At 39.9% G+C, this 20261-nt stretch overlaps 1 protein-coding gene across 3 annotated transcripts in view; it reads right to left on the bottom strand.

Annotated features, from left to right (window-relative positions):
• Positions 1-20261, bottom strand: part of SS18 (SS18 subunit of BAF chromatin remodeling complex) — a 66946-nt gene that overhangs the window by 2918 nt on the left and 43767 nt on the right. The window contains exons 6-10 of one of the 3 annotated variants that reach the window (XM_075920820.2): positions 11532-11702; positions 7389-7493; positions 4989-5081; positions 4123-4245; positions 1973-2106 (exon numbers count right to left, since the gene is read on the bottom strand). In XM_075920820.2, the coding sequence (XP_075776935.1) occupies positions 1973-2106; positions 4123-4245; positions 4989-5081; positions 7389-7493; positions 11532-11702 (626 nt within the window). The remainder of the gene's footprint in view (positions 1-1972; positions 2107-4122; positions 4246-4988; positions 5082-7388; positions 7494-11531; positions 11703-20261) is intronic. The other 2 variants (XM_075920818.2, XM_075920819.2) reach the window with 2 other exon arrangements.

Genomic DNA, 20261 nt, shown 5'->3' with positions numbered 1-20261 from the left:
TATGTAAATTGCATTGACTTAAGTAGCAGAGCAGCTCTGCCCTCAGCCCTCTCTTCTCCAGGCTAAACAAACCCAATTTAAAAAAAATCTTCCCTCATGTTTTCAGACCTTTAATTATTTTTGTTGCTCTTCCCTGGGCCTTCTCCAATTTGTCCACATTTTTCCTGCAATGTGGCACCCAGAACTGGACACAATACTCCAGTTGAGGCCTCATCAGATGGAGCAGAGCAGATTTACTTCTCATGTCTTGCTTCCAACACGCCTGCTACTACATCCTTATTCCACAGATTTGATGCATAGAAATACTGGTCTCATTACTCTCCTCCAATTCCTCTGATGGAAGAGAACTTTTGAGATGTAACTGGGGTGAACAGCCAAGTGGGAACAGAGACATCAGTATGTGCTTCTCATGATCACTGACAATGACCACATGCATTGTCATCCCTCAATCACCTCAAGATAATGCAGCAAAAAAACCACATCTGATAATGCCAATATTATCTTAAATTGTTTCTCTTGCCCTAAAACAATGCTCACCCACAGGAGGTAGTTTTCAGGGCAGTTGCCAAAAAGGAGCTTAAATAGCACAGTTCCTAAGGGAGTAGTTCTACTGTGGAAAAGAGGGAAACCCTTCCACAAATGGATTCCCCTTGGAATTTGCATTATTCAAGAAACTGAAGGACTAGAACATTTGTTATGTTCCCGATTAAAAATCTTTAAGAGGGAAGTTATTCCTAGCCCATGCCAGAATGACCTGTAGGAAATTCAACAAATTGAAACTTCTTTCCTCCCCCCTCTATCTTCCACCACCTCCTGTTATGTCTTGAGCTTGCATTGGGAACTATGGTTCTTTGTATACTATATTATTTTTAAGACTTGGGGATAAAAAAGTAGTTCACTTCTCCGGTTACCAACGTTAACAATATTTTGTTGCCTTTTCTTCTCTTTTTAAAATAATATTTGTGTACAGGGAGAGATCTGTTCTCTCTGACAGTACTCTAACCACTGTTACATGGGAAACATGTTTTTTCTTGTTCAAAGTCTAAATAGCTGCCTATGAACAAATTATTAAGAATTTATTGTTAAATCTGTGCAGTTACATACATATATTTAGTCAGAATGTCTAGCTTCCTTATGAACAGGTGAGTAAAGGCCTCTATTGTAATAAAGTTTACACTGTAACGTTCATAGAGACATTAGACAACATTTGCTGTTCTGTAGCTTGTAACACACAAAGGAGAAAATCCTCTGTCCTATGTCTAATCTTAATAACTAGGCATCCATACAAGGAACAGAGAGGAAGGATTCAGTGTTCCCTTCTCAATGGCCTTAAGCAGCTGCGGAGCCAGTCTTGCCCAATGGCTAGAATAGCCTTTATAGGCTCTTACTTAGCTTTCTCGAGGTGAGATATAGCAATAGACCCTGACTCTGTCTCTCCAATGCTCTGCCTGCCTGTACACAGCCATGTAGAGAACCAGTAAAAACTGAGGCTTCAAGTCTGCATGGGTTCCTCCCAACATCTATCCCAACACCTGTACAACAGAATTGCTCTGCCTGGGCAAGCAAGTTGCCTTTTATAGCAGCCAAGGAGGAGGGCCGGATTTGCACCTAAGGGAATAATAATAGTAATTTAAAAAGCATTCAGCTATATTCAATACACAGGAATAATAAAATGTGACCCTGCAAGGGGCATTGTGTCCACAATTTTCACTGAAGTCACTCTCATCACTAGGCTAAAATAGTTCCCATTAATTTTGATACAATGGTGAGCTGTATATAACACACTGTTTTGCAAAGTTTAGTATAGTCTGGCCAAGTCCGAAAAGAATAATACAGACTAATCAACTTTCCTAACTGTACATGAATAACTCCAATGGAAATAAAAGCTGGGAGAGTTTTATATATATAAATTCATTAAAAACAGTACAATAAATGCACAAGAATTAATACATTTTATTAAACAGTGTTGTACCTGATCATATCCATAAGGCCTCTGTTGTGGTGGTTGTGGTGGTCCAGGCTGTGTGGGTCTGTATGCTGCATACTGCTGGCCTTGTCCTTGGGGGTAGTTAGGATACTGAGGTCCTGGACCACTCTGTGAAGGACCTGCAAATCATTGAAACAAATAAAAAAAGGTGGGGGGTGGAAATAGAATGGTAAAATATTGCATTGTGCAACTAGGAACACACCAATTAAGTACCACCATTATTTATCAAGCTTAAAGTAGGTTCTCACACCACCTACATCAGGCAATACAGAGTTACATGCGTGGTGCCTGCCACTAGAGCCCCAGAAGACCACATAGAGCCATTAAGTTCTACAGCTTATGAGAGGGTGCTTCCTCTTACACTCTTACACAAACAGGCAGATCTATTTCTGGAGCAAAATGTGACTTGTGTAGACAGTAACTCGATTTAGTGCTGACAAGTGCACATTTTACCTAATCACACTGGTCACTGAGCAGCCATCAGATGGTAACAAACTTGGTAACTTTGGATCTGTGAAAGGTTCAAAGAGATGATCTATTCTAGAGGATAAAAATCTCCATATTCCATTACCATTCTCCTCAGGCATCAAGTTTCCCTGAACTATGCAGCTTCAGCTCTCTGTGCTTCTCTTGGATTGGGACAGAGCCTTGCAGATTCATAACAATTATAAGGATGCTGATTGCAAATAACTGATTTTTTACAAATTAGTAAGTAAGAAGATAAATATTACATAAACAAGGATACTACAGCCCAAAATGTACTTTGGTCATTGCAAACATAATTCAGTTTTATTTATGATATTTCTTTAACAGTTTATTACTAAATGTTCACAAGAGATTTTGTAAAAAAAAGAGTTCAATCTATTAATTTAAGACTTCATCATCAGCTTCAAAAATTGAAATTGAAAAGTGAGCTAATTTGGGTGTGTAAATCATGGTGTGTGTGGACAAGCAGTTTTGTTATATTAGTTTCACCTCTTTCTTCTAATATTGTTATCCTAAACTCCAGATTTTCAAAATGAGTATATGGAAAAAATGAGAGTCCAATTTTTGAGATTTTATTGATTTACTTGTTTTATCCTCTAGGTATAAACACAAATATTTCAAAATTGTTTAACGGTCCAGCCCCAACTTCAAAAAGAAACTCTCCCAAATTTCAGTAGGTCCTTTATAACCACTACCTCAACTAGGCCAGTTGTGAAATTAATATTTGCATGCACAATCATTATGATTGCATATACAATCTCACAAACAAAATTATGAAACTGGTTTTCACGGTCTTTTTTTGAGAGGGTGTTTATTTTAAGACAACTGTGTAACTTTTTAGAGTATGAAAGCAAGGACAATTTAAAATGTGTAGTATTCTCTATTCTGATTCAGAATCTTAAATAAAATAGCCACATGCCACTCTGTGCTACTTGTTATGGAGCTGAGTGAGAGTCTGTGCTGAATCTCTACATCTACAGGTACGTCTACACTGCCCATAGTACAGCATGGCAGAGCTGCCACCATAGCACTGTGACACAGAAAGAGTAGTCATGCTTTATTGCAGGGTTAGAGTTCTTCAGGGGATAAAAGAGGTGGTAGCTTTATCGCCAGGAGCCATGCTGTCTATACTGATGCTTTTCAGCATTAAAACTTTTGTCACTCAGGGGGATGTTTTTACACCCCCGGCTACAGTTTTAGTGAGGAAAGAGGCAGTGTAGACACAGCCGAGGTGCAAGACAGAACTGGCAGCCCTGCAACACAGGGAGTTAAAATGGCTTTATGGGATAAAGATGGTGATCTTTGTGCTCTCCTAATCCTATGCTCCTCCCTGGACTGGAAAGTATAATTTAGCCCTGAAACCTGCCTAAATTACATATACCTCTCTTATAGGCCACAACACAGCCTGGAGTCTCTGCAGTGCTATGTGCTGCCCCCAACGTCCTTCTCTTAGCCTCCACCCCACCCCTTCAGGAAGTTGTACTCTACAGTGTCTGTGCTGCGGAGTTCCTCCCCCAGCTGAATACAGGGATTTTAGGGCCCACTTATATTGCTCCAGCCCTTTCACCCCCCATAAAGGGACTGAACCAGAGGTGAGGGTCTTACCCTTTATTTTTTCTGTGAGAACTACCTTGTTGTCAGCTACTTACCATAACCCTGCTGTTGTCCTGGATAACCCTGCTGGCCAGTGTACTGCTGCTGTTGTGGAGGGTAACCCTGCTGCTGAGGAGGTCCTTGATATGTATCTTGCTGCTGACCATACTGAGAATTTCCTGTAAAATGGTTGCAAGAAATTAAACAATTAAAGATGTTTACTACCATTCTATTTTTCTCTAATATGCACAGCCAATAACACAGGAACAAAAATGGAAATGCAATCTTGATTTAAAAAACGTAACAAAATAAATAAAACTCAAACCAAACAGAAGGAATTTGGCCAAACAAACTGCAGTTAAAGCCAAGTTTGCAAGGTTGAACTGCAGCTTTTTCAGCATCTCTGCCAAACAAGCAGTACATATACTGGAACATCACAGTCATAAGGTCATGACTATGCTAAATAAAATAAAAAAGACAAAATTAAAGACAGCTACAAGAGCACAGACTAGCTACACAAGATCAGCAAGCTTGTTTCCTAATGACACTATATTTATATATATATAAATATATAAATATATATATATGTATATATACACACACACACACAAAAATATATACAAATGAACCAATGGATTTATGTTTAAATAAAAAAATTCCATTGGAAAAAAAGTTCTCTAACAGTGTTTTAGTCATTTTACTGTTGTTAGAAATGGCAAATTGTGATTATACATTTCAGATGTTTGCAAGAAATTATTTTGAATGCTTCAAGTTCCCTGCAATTTTTAAGACAGCCAGCAACTAGTATTCTACAAGAGCTTTGCATGTGTATAAATTGTTTTGTGTAAGAATTTTTGTTCTCATAAGAGGTGGGGGAGAAAAGGGAATGTATGTGCGTATGTGTGTGAAGGTATATAGATACCTCCTTCGTAGTAATGTTGTGAGGAATCCTCATAAGGCCTATCGTAGCCTTGTTCAGGATACGACGGTTGCTGATAACCGTAATCATTATGACCTACATCAATTCGACAAGAGACAGGAAGAAACGTTAATGGTCTCTGAGTGAAAACCCTAAAAATATTTCATCTTTCAGAAAAATCAAAAAAGTTAACTGGAAATACATAAAAAAGATTTTTCAATGTATTAGCCTAAGATTTACCAATATGATTTCCTTTCATATTGAATTAACATGTGACAGGGAACAGAAGCTTAGTGCACTAGTTCTAGCAACATCACAGCAAGGGATGATCTTAACCTTCTCATAATCTTTGTTGGTGGGGGCTGAGGGGGGGGAGAGTACTTTATCTTTTATTTTTAAAAATGAAAGCATTTAGGCCTTTCACGTGTAAATAACATGAATTAAATTAGAATGAACAAAGGAAGCAATTATCATACTTTGGGTTCATACCTGTTCTGCTGATCTCAAATTAAAAGGCATATGCTAAAGGTAGTGTGAAATATAACAAAGCTCAATGAAGTTATGAATCCAGTATTTTTATAGTAAATTTTGCTCTAAAGTGTCAAAAGAAAAATTTCTCAAGGCTGATTTTTCTGCCACAAACATCATTCCTAGCAACCTTAAGATTCCCTGGAGAATCTCATTCATCAGCACAATCATTAAAAAACGAAGTTTCAATTCAGAGGCAATGGGCATCTCTGACTTAGGAATCAAAACATGAAGAAAACCCTACCTGTTTGTTGTTTTAAGACCCAATATATTTATCCCGCAGATTACTAAAATGTACTACATCATAGTGTCCGCTTTTGAAACTCAGCCATGAAAATAAGTGTTCATTTTATTAAAATCTTAGCACAAATTTTATAAAAGTACTTGTATAAGGCAGAGGGCGGGAAGTTCTAAAAATAAATAGACTTTGGTACAAATAGAGAACTCAACACAAACATCTTAAAAACTGACTGATGGTCGTACATCATTGATTTTTAGCACAATTTTTAAAGATTAACAATAATTCTTACTGAACTTAATGGAAAATGTAAATTTATCTATGCTGCCATTTAATTTTAACTGATAATACTCAACTGAATGCATTCAATGCATGAATTTTACCTTTTAACTATTTGAAAACTATGTTATGCTGTTAACTTTTTTTCGTACAGAATAAATGAGGTTGTGTGTACAACATAATGCAAGTTCCAGAATTAAGGCTTTATGTTATGATTTACCATAACTTATGAAATATCTTTGAATGTACACAAATAAAAATCAGTGCCTAAACAAAAATATAATAGGCATTGCTAAAATATTTATTTAAAAAACCTAACACTTTACATTAACAAATAATTCATTTCAATCATTATTAATAAGCAGTTGCTCTGAAATGTTGATAGGATTGGGGGAGGAGAGCTGAGCTATGAATGTTTTAAAAATTGTTACTATCTACCAGGTCTTTGGACTTCACAAAACATGTAATTAAGTAGCAAGCAGATCATCACAACAGCTATGAGTCAACCTGTAATCTTCACCAATAAAGTTTATTCACCCAACTTCTCCCTAAGTAAAACCAAAATAATAATAAAAAAAAGGAACCCCATCCTCAAATTTACAGCACAATCCTGATTCCTCATGTACAAATACAATATATACAGATCTCTACTTCAAGAGAGGAAAAAGGACTGATCTGTGTAATTTTATTTCAGCATCTGATCATGAAAGCATCCAGGGAATTCCACAGAGGAAGGGGCTTACAGGATCAGGCCCTTCAACAAAGACACTCCTCAAGGCAGGGACTATCTTATGCCTTTGTCAAACACTATGTATGCTTAAGGCCCACGCCACAGCAGCAACAAAACATTTATGCAATTTGTTCTTAATATCAAAAGTAAATTATGCTATAGGATAAGAACAATAAAACCCCAAACATTAAGCTTATAAGTAAGTGTTTAAATTTCCATATACTAGCTATAAAAAGAATATATTACTCTGTCTTTTTATACACATACAGTATCATAAAACAGATATACAGCACAACTACTTTAATTCAGATCAGTTCTAATATACTGAAGAACCCTCCATCCTTGTAGCTAAACGGGAGGATTCACATTATAGAATATGAAACCCAATATTAGGGAGTCAAATTAAAAGTATTATAAATGATGTACGTTGAGTAAGCTGTAAAATTATTTATCTTTAACATTTTAAATTATAATAACAATTCTGAATTTAGAAGCTTTTATAAATACAAGATCTGCTATGGTGATCAATTACTAATTATTTTCACCCCATTCTATAGTTTTTAAGTAGTTCTCTACATTGATATTGGGCAGTATAAAAAATGGGTAAGTTAATATTATGAGAGATTACCATCAGGGTAATATTGCTGGTTCATGCCTTCTGGAGGACCTTGTCCACCATGACTGTATTGGTCCCCATAATAGTCTTCCTGGCCTGAGTACTGCTGTGGTGGGCCTGAAAAACCACAACCAGTCAATACGTAAATATCTTGCTTTCTCTGTTAACAAGCTTGCTAATTTCTGACTTTAGTATGAGAAATGTTTCCCCACCCACCCTGTTGCATTTCAGACAACATATTTAATCTACTTCACTATTTATTTAATTTTATACACATTCAGCTGCACTACGTGCCATTGCATATACAGCAGAAAAGAAAGTTACCTGTTCTCATAACTAGTGTTCTTCGAGATATGTTCACATCCATTCCAATCAGGTGTGCGCGAGCAACAGAAACTTTCTACACGAGCATCAGAAACTTTTCCCCTACCACCTCCCATAGGTTTAGCTGTGGAGACCCCTAGAGTGGTGCTGCTATATCAGTGCATATATACCACAGCCGACCCTATCCTCCCTCGGTTCCTTCTTGCCAGCTACTCTGACAGTGAGGAAGGAGGGTGGGTATTGAATTGATGTGAACAACACAACTCTAAAAACACCAGTTACGAGAACAGGGAACTGTCTTTTCTTCTTCGAGTGCTTGTTCACGTCAATTCCAATCAGGTGACTCTGAAACTGCTACCCTATGGAGGTGGGGTCTGAGTTCAGAATCACCGATTGCAGCACTGCCTTACCAACATCTGCGTATTCCCTGGAGAATTTATCGATTGTGCAGAAGCCTGTGAACGTATGAATCGAAGACTGCGTGGCTGCCCTGCAGATCTCACAAAAGCCGCTGAGAGTCAAGTGGCCTGTGACCAGTGGGGGAGGGACCCATGCTAGGTCATAAGAGGTGTGTATGCACCGCACTATCCAGGTAGATATACACTGAGTAGAGACCGGGTCACGTTTCATACATTCCACAAACAGCTGTGTGGACTTTCTAAACAGCCTAGTGCAATCTATGTAAAAGGCTAATGCTCTTCTCACATCCAGCATGTGTAGCACTCTCTGTCTTAGCACTAGAGTGTGGCTTGGGATAGAAAACTGGAAGGAAAATCTCTTGGGTCAGATGGAATTGGGAGACTACTTTTGAAAGGAAAGATGGATGCAGCCTGAGCTGCACTTTATCTCTGTGAAAGACCGTGTACAGTGGTTGTGAGGATAGAGCCCTCAATTCAGACACTGTCCTTGCTGAGGTGATAGTCAACAGGAAGGCTATCTTCATAGAGAGATGAAGCAATAAACACTCAGGCATTGGTTCAAAGGGTGGTCCCATGAGTTTATTGAGCACCAGGTTCATGTCATAAGCAGGTACAGGTGAACAATAGTATGGATATAACCCCTTCCTAATCCTTTCCTAAAACATGCAACTATGGGGTGGCTAAACAGGGAATGCTGAGAGCAACCTGAATGAAAAGCGGATACCGCTGCCAAGTGAACTTTGACCGAAAAGGGCACTAGGCCCTGAGACAATAAGTGCAGAAGATACTATAGAGCTCTCCCAAGGGAAACATAGGCACTCTCCCAGGGGAAACATCCCTCTCCGCACACCAGCTGGAGAACCTTTTCCATTTGATCAAGTATGCCACCCTGGTAGAGGGCTTTCTGCTGCCCAAGAGGACCTCTTGTACCTGGACAAAGCACTGAAGCTCTAGCAAATTGAACCATCCAGTTTCCATGCTGTTAGATGGAGTGAGTGCAGATCCGGATATCTGAGACGCCCCTGATGCTGCGTCAGGAGGTCTGGGTACAGGGGAAGAGCTATCAGGGCATCCACTGACAAGTTGAGCAGGTGGAGAACCAATGTTTGTGAGGTCAAAATTAGATGGGCCTTGTCTCTGCAGGTTTTTAGTAGGAGGGGAGTTGCAGGAAACACATACAGGAGGGGCATCCCCTCCCCCCACTCCATCCCCAGCAGAGAGTGAATGCATCTCCCATTGAACCCTGATAGTGATTCTGGAATGAGCAAAAATCCAGGCACTTTTTGTTCTCTGAGGTGGCGAACAGATCTAGACGGGGAGTCCCCCACTCTTGGAAGATTGATCATATCACATCATCTCTTCATCTCTGACTGACCACTCGTGGACCATAAAGATCTTGCTGAGAGCGCCCACCAGTGTATTCTGTAGCCCGGTGGTTAATGGGCTTCCAAATGGATTTTGTGCTTTATGCGATAATGCCACAATCTCTGCACCTTGCTGCAGAGCCAGGACGATCATGCGCCCCCCTGGTTCTTTATATAAAACATCGCGGTCGTATTGTCTGGACACACCAACACACACCAGCCCTACAACTGGAGTAGGATCACCTGGCAAGCCAGTCTGACCGTTCTTCACACTGATGTGAAGACTTGTGTCTGTGGGCGATCGTAGTCTTTGGGTCCTCAGGTTGCCTAGGTAGGCCCCCCACCCCAGATTAGAGGCATTGGTTACCAGTGTTAGAGTGGGGCTCAAGTGAGCAAATTGTACCCCTTCTGACAAGTTTAATGGATCCATCCGCCACCCGAGGGATTCTATCACCCCGTGGGAGATGGACACTACCATGTCCAGACTATGGCGTGAGAGTACATAAACTTAAGGTGAGCCAGTAATGAAGGTATAGACGCACATATCTAATCAAGTGGCAACAAGATGCCACGTGGCCTAGAAGTCTGAGGCACGTCCTTGCTGTTGTGACTGGGTACTGGGTGAGGGTGCCTATCAAGTCCTGAATAATCTGGGACCATGACTTTGGTAATGTTGCTTTCCCTTGGGTTGAGTCTAGTGTTGCCCCTATAAATTCTATTCTCTGCACTGGACTCAGGACTGGCTTATGCGATAATGCCACAATGCCTTGTTGAACAGCTCTAACACGAGGTCTAGGTGAGCAAGAAGCTGGTCTCTGGAAGTTGCTTTTAGCAACCAATTGTCCAGGTACGGGAAAACTTGGAAGCCACCACCATACATTTAGTAAACACTCATGGGGCAGAAGAAAGGCCAAACAGTAGCACCACAAACTGATAGTGCTCACTCACTATTATGAATCTGAGGTAACACCTGTGACATGGAAAGACTGAAATGTGGAAATATGCATCTTTCATGCTAGGGACTAGACATTTGATAAAGCAAGAACTATATAATTCCAACGTCGCCATGGATGGTAAGAAGGAACTAAGAGAGAGTAGAGTCGTCTGTGGTATATATGAGTTGATATAGCAGCACCACTCTAGGGATCTCTACAGTTTACCATAAAGGAGCTGCTCGAGGAAAAGTTTCCAACACTGGTACATGCAGCATACATACAACTGACTGGAATCAACGTAAACAAGCACTCGAAGAAGAAACTCAGAGTTACAAACATCGTGGGAGTAAAGGTGTTTGTAACCCTGAAGAGTTTGTAACTCTAAACAAAATGTTATGGTCATTTTAAAAAATGTACAACTGAACATTGATTTAACACAGCTTTGAAACTTTACTATGTAGAAGAAAAATGCTGCTTTCCCTTTATTATTTAGTTTAGTAAACACACTATTGTACTGTATTTGCCTCTGCTGCTGCCCGATTGCGTACTTTCAGTTCCAAATGAAGCATGTGGTTGACTGGTCAGTTTGCAACTCTGAGGTATGTTACTCTAGCTCATAGTTCATTTTAAGAACACATGTACAACAGCAACAGGACTAAGCTATCAGTCAAGAAAAATATAGACCTTTTAAAAAGGAGTGCAGTTAAGAAAAAAATTATAAGATTGTGGAATATACTTATATTTTCTCTCACTTTCCACTAATGTTTGAGCAATTTTAGTACCAAATGGTTTATTTAATTATTTTTCATACATATCAAACTTTTGTCACAACAAACTGAATTCTACTTCATACAGCTGGTTATACGGGGTGTAAACTTTTTGACACTCTTTTTATTCAGAAAAGAGTTTCAGACAGAAGAGGTACACATCTCAAAATTCATGTCCATACTAGTAACTTTTCTGCTGCAACAGCTGCCTTTAAAGAGGAAAAATATGCTGAAGACAAAGAAACATGAACTTTAGTTCAAGTATGATGTAGGCAAAAAACGATTTTAAAAAATGTCCTAGCTAATAAAATTAAACTAATCTAAGAAGTTCAATTAAGATTCTTACCTTGCTGTGGTGGCCTATATGGAGGAATCTGCCTCTGACCCATCATGTGATTTCCTTGATTAACTTGGCCCATCATTCCCATTGGCGGCTGCTGTCCCTGGTAATGCTGCGCACCTCCTTGTGGCATATTATATTGCTGGGAAGGAGGAGGCTGCTGGTGCATCATTGGACCTGTAGAAGAAAAAAATTGCACGTATTCATCTTTTCTGTCATGATCTGTATTAAAATCCTTTACAACAGCATAACAAATCAAAATTTAAGCTATTAATAACCAAATTCATGTAGACATTTCAAAAGCAGTATGATTGAGCATTGCTTAATTCTGGACCTATGCAAGCTTAGGTAACCAACTGAACTTTAAATTTACAAAACAGAACTTCTCCAAAAGAGTGAAGATGGTTGCAAAAAGGTATTGTGGCTTTTAAAACAACCAAGACAATGGGCATATTGTAGATTTCATTCCTATTTTCTTCATGGTCAAAGCTAATGGAATCATTTCCCCTCCGTTTCCATAATGGATCAGACCAAAAGTCCATCCAGCCTAGTTTTTTATCTTCGGATGCTGGCCAATCCCAGATGCTTCAAATTGAATTAATAAAACAGGGCAATCATCAAGTGATCCAATGAATAATCCAGTCCTCACAGCTGGCTGTTAGTTGCTACAAACACCCAGAGCATGGGGCTGCATCCCTGAATTTTCCTGGCAAATAACCATTCATGGACCTATCCTCCACAAACTTATTTATTTTTTTTAATCCAGTTATAGCTTTGGCCTTCATAACACCCCGGACAACAAGATCCACTAATTGAGGGTGAATTGTGTCAAGTATTTCCTTTTGTTTATTTTAAGCTTCCTGACTATACATTTCATTGGTTGATCTCTGGTTTTTCTAAGTAAAGGGGTAAATAACACTTCCTTATTCATTTGATTGCGATTACAGATTAAACTACTTTTAAAAATAAGATTAGAATCCTTTCTCCTCTTTTTGTGTCATCACAAGGAGGTTAAGGTACCATATTTTGCTAAATCGTAACAAGGCGGAAATTGTGAAGCACCTACATTATTCCACTATTTACATCATTAGGGGAAGAAAAGTACAACTAGGTCTTAATTGCTGTTTCTTTTCAAAATTCTGAACTGTATTTAAATCCTTTAAAATAGCATAATAAATCAAAACAAACTTCAAAAACAATGTTTTTCTTTTTTTATGATTAGGTTCTAAATTGGGAGCAGATAGTATCAGAGAAATTTAATGGTGGAAATCTGGTAAGCAGACAATTTTGAGGATGCGCTTACAAGCATAATATTTCAAGGTAACATTCAGGAAAGTTAAATACAATTAACTGAAGGTGTGAATCTAAAGTGCATTACACATGCTCATTCAAAAGTGGCCATATTTCAGTTTAGTTTAAACAAATGATAATTTAATTAACAGCACAGTAAGAGGGAGCCTCTTCTAAGTTGTGTTAGTGCCCAAGGTACCCAAAAAGTTCTCAACAAGAGGAGGCAAAAAAGGAGCATTATGGAGGAAAGAGATGTTTCACATTTTCTTTTGAAGATAAATATAGGCCATTAATTAAGACCATAGGCTTTGAAATCCCGCTTTTGTTCTCTAGTATGACAATTTCAAATGTTCCAATTTTAAAGTACTGAATAAAAGGGTTAAAATGAAGATGCTAAAATTATTTTCACTTAACTGAAATTATATTTTGTATTCTGGATTTTCAGAACTAGACAATTCCACCCATTCCATTTCATTACCACTCTATTGGAATGTACTGAGGACAATAACACAGTCATGAGAAAATTATAAAAAATAGTTGCCATAATATTCCTAGATCTCAGGAAAGCTTGTTAATTAACAATATTAATATTAGTCACAATACAATGTGATAAAATATGCTGGCTCCTGACGGTGCAATGTAGCGTTTTCTATTTGCTTTTTAAATTAGAGCTTCATTAATACTTTGTAGAACCACAATGAGAATCTACTACTCTGCATCAACCTAACTGTATTATTGCCAACAACAGAGGACACGGCTTCTTTCCAGTTTGGTTTGGGTCTCCTTTATAAGAATGGCATCAAGAAGGTGAACCATGGGTTTTATTAGTTTCCAGAATGGAACCATTTTGTGCAGTGGTTTTGGGAGTTGTATTTGTTGTTGATGATTTTTTAGAGGGGTTGAATAGTGAGATCTGGTAGCGATTTTTTGTTTTTCAATTACAGAACAGAACAAAACAAAACATTTTGGTGCATTAGCAGTTACTCTGATGGTTTAGGAGCCGAAGTTTGCCAACCTCTGCTGTATTTTAAAAGTTGGTGTAACAAGAAACACACACGGAAGTTTTCCTATAATTATATAATGTAATTTAATGAAAAACCTGTTATAACAGCTTGAATACATATTCACATACTTTCAAAAATACAGTCAACGTTTTAAATATCCATTTACTGATTTTAAAGTCTCATATACTAACAATTTTATTTAAAAAGTCTTAAAATCCTTCAAAGTCTGATTCAGTCTCTCAATCACCAAACAGTTCATTAAACTTGGTTTGAGTCATTGCAGATGTCACAGCAGTGTCATCTTCAGACTCCTTATCAGCCTCCATTGTGCCATCATCAAATATGGCACTGTCTTCTGAAACATTGAGCTGACGCATTGCTGATACAGCATTTTTAAAATAGCATTTCCAAGGGAATGGACTCCCATGCATCCTTCACCCAAGGGGTGACCAGACTGATTTAGGATTTCATAAAATGCCTGCCTTTTTTCACCTGTGTCATGCCTGAGCATTTCCATTCAGACAACATTTTGCATAGTCTGTCTGTAAAGGGTTTGTTCAGGCAGACTAAAGCAGCTGTAGTACAGAAATTAAGACTCCAGGTATTATAATCAAAGTAGTTTTCATTTTTTGGCCACATATTTCACTTCATCCATCTTGTGTGCCCTGAGCATGTCACAAACGAACACAGCAGGTTTCTTGAGAAAATGTTGCTAATCTCTTATTTCATACTTTTTCGCCATTCAATAGTTCCACTTTCGTCCATCCATCCCTTTTTGATATGCGCATATGATAACACCAGCGTGACTTTATATAAGAATGTCACTTGCTTTATCACTGTCAAATTATGATTGTTTTTTATTTCAAAGCAGCCCAGTAGATTGGCACGTCTATGGCGATAACGGGCTATTTAAATTTTATTTCAGGTTCAGTAGATTGACCTGTTAGGGTAAGCTACTGTCACTCCAGGACATTTTGTGTACCTGGAGGGTCTGCAGGCATAGAGACCCTAAGTTCCCAGTGGCCGTGGTTCACCATGCCCAGCCAATGGGATCTGTGGGAAGTAGCACGGGCTGAGGTACATGCTGGCCAGTCACTTCCCACAGCTCCAGTTGGCCAGGAACAGCAAATCATAGTGACGAGGAGCTGCTAAGCGCTGTAACTGTGGAAGTTTCAGGTAAAGAAAATGCCTCAGCACACCAGCATCTTACTCTGACTGTCCAGGAGCTGAAGTTTGCCAAGCCCTAAAACATTGGCTTATGAAAGGGTCATAGGGTTTTGCCCTTTTTACCTATCCATCTTGAGGGGCCATCTTATAAACGAATGGACTAATGAACGATTATATATGGTAACATAACCTTCCTATTACCACTTCAGAAATTGAATTAGCTCTTTTGATCAAAGCATTACACTGGGAGCTCCTGTTCAGGCTGTAAGTATGGCCTATTTTCTTTGTTCCTATATGTACAATTTTACATTTGGTCATATTAAAAAGTACATATTGTTTACTTGTGCCCATCTTACTAAGCAATCCAGATTGTTTGTATTAGTGATACGTCTTCATTTTTTTACCATTCCCCCAAATCTTTGTCATCTAACTTCACTACTGGCAACGTATGCCCTGTTGATCATTCTAGATTATTTTAATCAAAATGTTGTGTGGTACAAAGTCAAAGCCTAAGTATATTATATCAACACTATCACCCTTATCAACCAAACTTGTAAACTCATCAAAAAAGATAAGTTAATTAGACAGGAATCTAGTTTCTATAAACTAATCTTGATTGGCATTAACTGTATTTCCCTCTTCGAATTCTTTATTAATCGAGCCCTGTATAAGCTGTTCCATTTTGTTGCCTGGAATCAATGTCAGGATTAAAGGTCTAATTAATCAATATCATCCCATTTACCTTTTTTAAATATTGTCATAACATTAGCTTTCTTCCAGTCTTCTGTAACATCGTTAATTTTCCAAGAGTTAACAAAAAACACTAACTGTCCAGAGAGTGGCTAGCTGGCAAGTTTTATATTAGAAGGAATGCTATGAATAAACATGAAATATACTACTTTGAAATAGGTGAATCACTACTCCCTAATCACTACTCCAGTTCATCTGATTAAGTGAATTTTGCCCATGAAAGCTCATGATTCTCTATATTTTGGTTAGTCTCTAAGGTGCCATAGGACCACTTGTTTGCAAAGTTTCAGACTGACACTGATTACTCAGATTACTCCCTAACAGGTATGTAAAATCCCATTTAGTTAGTTAACCAATGAAACATTATGTTTAACCAATTAAACAGGGGCAGACAGGGGTTACTGTACATGAGCTGGAGCACTCCCTGCCCACAGCAGGCTGCTTCAGCCCTCCGACAGTTAACCATAACTGGTATGCTTACCAGTTAACCCGGGGTGGGCAAGAGAGCCTTCGCAGATCAGATCTGGCCCACCAAGCATGCAGCCACTCTCTCATTCCCCAGTGCCCAGGCCAATCGAGAACTGGGGACAAGGGAACGCTCGAAGTCTCTTCCCCCCTGCTAGAGATGAGCAGCACCCGAGGGAACCACCAGCTGTTTTGAACAGCTGGCAGTTCTCTCTAGGCACTGCATGCCCCTGGCACAGACAGGGGGCAAAAGACTTCACACGCTCCCCCACCTCCAGGCCAATCAAGGTCTGTGGATGGGGAGGGAAGCATGCAAAGTCCCCTGGCTCCGCCTTTTCTGCCTGAGCCCATGCCCCTTCCAGGACAGCTCACAATAACTTCTGAAATTGATAAAGTGGCCCCGCCTTCAAAAATTATTACCCACCCGAGTTAACTGGTTAACCATTCACATTCCTACTCAAGTTTTAAATGGATCGATTACTTACAAAATAAAGTGATTTCTGCACAGATATTTAGTTTTAATTCTTTCCTTGTGTTTACTTCTTCCTACATCATTTACTTAAGAGTCAAATATTCATAACTAAGGTAAACTTCAGCTACAGCCTAATACTTTCTTAAAATGTTTCACAAATGTAATAAAAAATGCCTCAGGACCCCCTGTCTAAGCTGACATTTTTTGTGTCTTTTTATAAGCATAGATATATTTGCTTTGACTTGCAATCACAGCTACAAGCCTACTGTAATTTTTCTTAACTATCAGATTTCTAAGAGCTGTGTAACTACAATTGGCTAATCTCAGAATAATCAGTTTTCTTCTTTTTGCTAAAGTAACAACACTGGTGGCTCGACTGCCTTCTGAACTAAGGATGACTGGATCTTCCTGTTAATTTGAATCTCTAGCTGACCTAAAAAAAAGAAAAAAGAAAAAAAAACCTATTCTGCCACTGACAGATGTGCAACAAAACATGGAACAAAAGCCATTATTGGAGAGCAAAACTCAATCTCAATTTACACTATTGTATTATGTGTATTACTGACCAAAAAGTCTTCCAAAGTAGAAAATATTTTTTCCACACTAGATGAAGTAACGGTAGTTCCACTCATATTTTTAGTCGACTTGTTTGCAAACAATCCAGAGAGATAGAAAACAAACGTTTTAATTACAAAATTTATATTTTTATTCCGTATTTTGGCTTTTAGGAGGATGGCATGATCATATCAGATGCAGCAAGACTTCACAACCTTCATGCGGTGCTCTGCTCTGCCTGTTGAGCACATTTCCGTGAATACGTACCATAGAAACAAGTTAACAATTTTGTTCACTGTGGTAGTAAGATGATATTTTTATACTACAGTGTACATGACACTAAGATAAGGACCACACTGCTAATAGGACAGAGCATCTCTGCTCTTTATTCTGGATAAATATCTTAAACAGAATCAGTTCTGAATTTTTCTTTCCAGAGTCAGAAAATACTATGTAGAAACAGTGTATCTGGGACTGACATTCCATTCCTAAGACAAAACAAACAGGTATTTCAAGTTAAAAACATGTGTGATAAAGAACAGGGTACACATGGTAGAAAAAATGTACAGACAATCTAATCTTATTTCTACCATTTATCCATGAGATTAAAAAATGATTTGTGAATAAGTACTTTAAAAGAAAATTAGAGCTGTCAATTAACACGTGTTAATGCCTGCTATTAAGCAGAGCACAATTAACGCGTTAATCGCAAGCATTTCCACAGCGCTGCCAGGACTTTTCAAAAGGGGCAGCGCAGTAGGAGCCTGGGATCAGCTGGATTCGCCAGCTGATCCGGGGCTCCAGGCAGCGCCTGGGGTTAGTTGTGCAGCGCTGCCCCTTTGAAACATTTCAATGCGTCAGTGCAACGCAGCCCCAGATCAACTGGGGACTCCAGCTGATCCTGGGTTCCCATTGTGCTGTCCCTTTGAAATGCCAGGGCGGCATTTCCAAGGGGCAGCGCGAGCAGAGCCCAGGATCAGCTGGGGACACTGGCTGATCCTGGGCTCCTGAGGTGCTGGCTCTGGGGCAGCGTTTCAAAGGGGCAGCTGCACTGAGCCTGGGGTCAGCTGAGGACTCCAGCTGATCCCAAGCTCCTGCAGTGCTGCCCCTTTGAAATGCTGTGGCAGCATTTCAAAGGGGCAGCGCCACACAATTCAAAGGGGGCAGCGCACGCAATTAATCGCACAATTAAATTTTTTAATTGTGTGATTAATTGCAATTAATTTTTTTTAAGATACACACAGCAATGTAGTAACTCCTTTATATCATCATCTTCACAAAATGCTGAATGTTACATAAATAACACTAGTGCCATTAGATAGTGTGTATTTTAGTAATTGTATAGCCGCGACCATTATTTGCAGTTACATGGTTACTAAAATATTCTCCCAGGGAAGGGCCAGTAGTCAGCGCACTCCCAGCTCCTAGCCCCACTGCTGATGAACCCCCTGCCACCCAATGTTATGGTGGCAGGCACAGCAGGTCCATGAGGGAAGCCAGTCTGCGAGGAGAGCCAGTTTGATGGGGCTATATGCTAACATCCCAAATAACACTTTAAAAAAAAAAAAAAAAAAGATACAGGTTCCAATTCAGATTTGGCAAAAGCAGATACTTCCAGTAGTTTACACTGTGCATGAGTGTAGCACAATGAGGGTATGTCTACACTACCCCGCTAGTTCGAACTAGCGGGGTAATGTATGCATACCGAACTTGCTAATGAACTTGCTAATGAAGTTCCACGAGGCGTACAGATAGTTCGGAATAACTACGTAGTTCGAACTATCTAGCCCGTGCCGCGTGTAGCCGCACGGCACGGGGTTCGCACTAGCCGGCTTTTAAAAATGGCGGAGCCGGCTTTATGCTAATGAAGCCCGGGAAATTCAAATCCCGGGCTTCATTAGCAAGTTCGGTATGCATACATTACCCCGCTAGTTCGAACTAGCGGGGTAGTGTAGACATACCCTAACTGAAAACACTGACGTGAGAGAACAATGGCATAGTGAGAGTGTTATGTGCCCAGTGGCAAAGGCAAAATTTGCACCCTCCAACCAGACCCCCCCACGGTTTGCTTGTTCTGCCGCCACATGGGGCTCCCTTCGGCGCATGGGACCATTCCATCTCCAGCCAGACTGACATGCTCTATGGCCAATCGGTGGCTGTGGTTTCTTGAAAGGGCTACAGGCGAGGACCCAAATGCTGAGGCCCAATTGGCAATGCCTTGGACCAACATGCGGCGAAAGGGATTGTGGGGGTTATAGTCGCAGACGGGACTTGTGCACCAGCTGCGTATTGCGCATGCTCAGCCTGAACCCCTGCGCATTGCTCCCGCTGGGCGCTTTGCACTCAGTTTTGATTTCCTACAGATGTGGAAGCGGCCGTCACCCATGGGGTCCTAGCGCCGTCCTTCCCTCCACTGCTAAATAGGTGCCCCTCTAACGTGGTGCCCAGGGGCAACTGCCCCCCTTTACCTTCCCTTCGCTACTCCACTGTGACAGAAACACGGGAGAAAAAAGACAAACTTCCAATTTTTTCCAGGGGTAGACATGTTAGTCTGGTTCCACAAAGGTACTAAGGTGTCTAATGTCCATTTTTAGACACCATTTTGACCCCAAAATTCCAGCTCAGCTGCCATCTAGGCTCTACCTAAATATAACTGCTTTATAGCCACAGATGCAAATATCCGTGGCTAATTTTTGCAGATAGATATATGGATAGTAGGGTTCTACTCAAAGATGCTTAAACTCACTTGGCACCAAATTTTTTGCCTCTAGACCAGTGGTTCTCAAACTGTGGTCCAATAATGGTCTGTAGCTCTTTCTGCTGCTCCCATTGGCCAGAGTTGCAGCCAATAGGTACAGCAGGAGACTGTGCCTGGAAGTGATGGGGGCATGAAGCCAGGTAATCCAGCCCCTATGCCCAGACCCTACACTCCAATCCCCCTCACTCATACCCCCAGCTTCCTCCCTTCTGGCCAGACACTATCCCTACCCCATATCAGAGGGGCAGACGTGTTAGTCTGGATCTGCAAAAGTG

The sequence above is a fragment of the Pelodiscus sinensis genome, chromosome 2 (genome assembly GCF_052426305.1).
Source record: "Pelodiscus sinensis isolate ZL-2025 chromosome 2, ASM5242630v1, whole genome shotgun sequence".
NCBI lineage: Eukaryota > Metazoa > Chordata > Testudines > Trionychidae > Pelodiscus > Pelodiscus sinensis.
The sequence above is the reverse complement of the archived record's forward strand: the minus strand, read 5'-3'. Positions and strand labels throughout refer to the sequence as shown.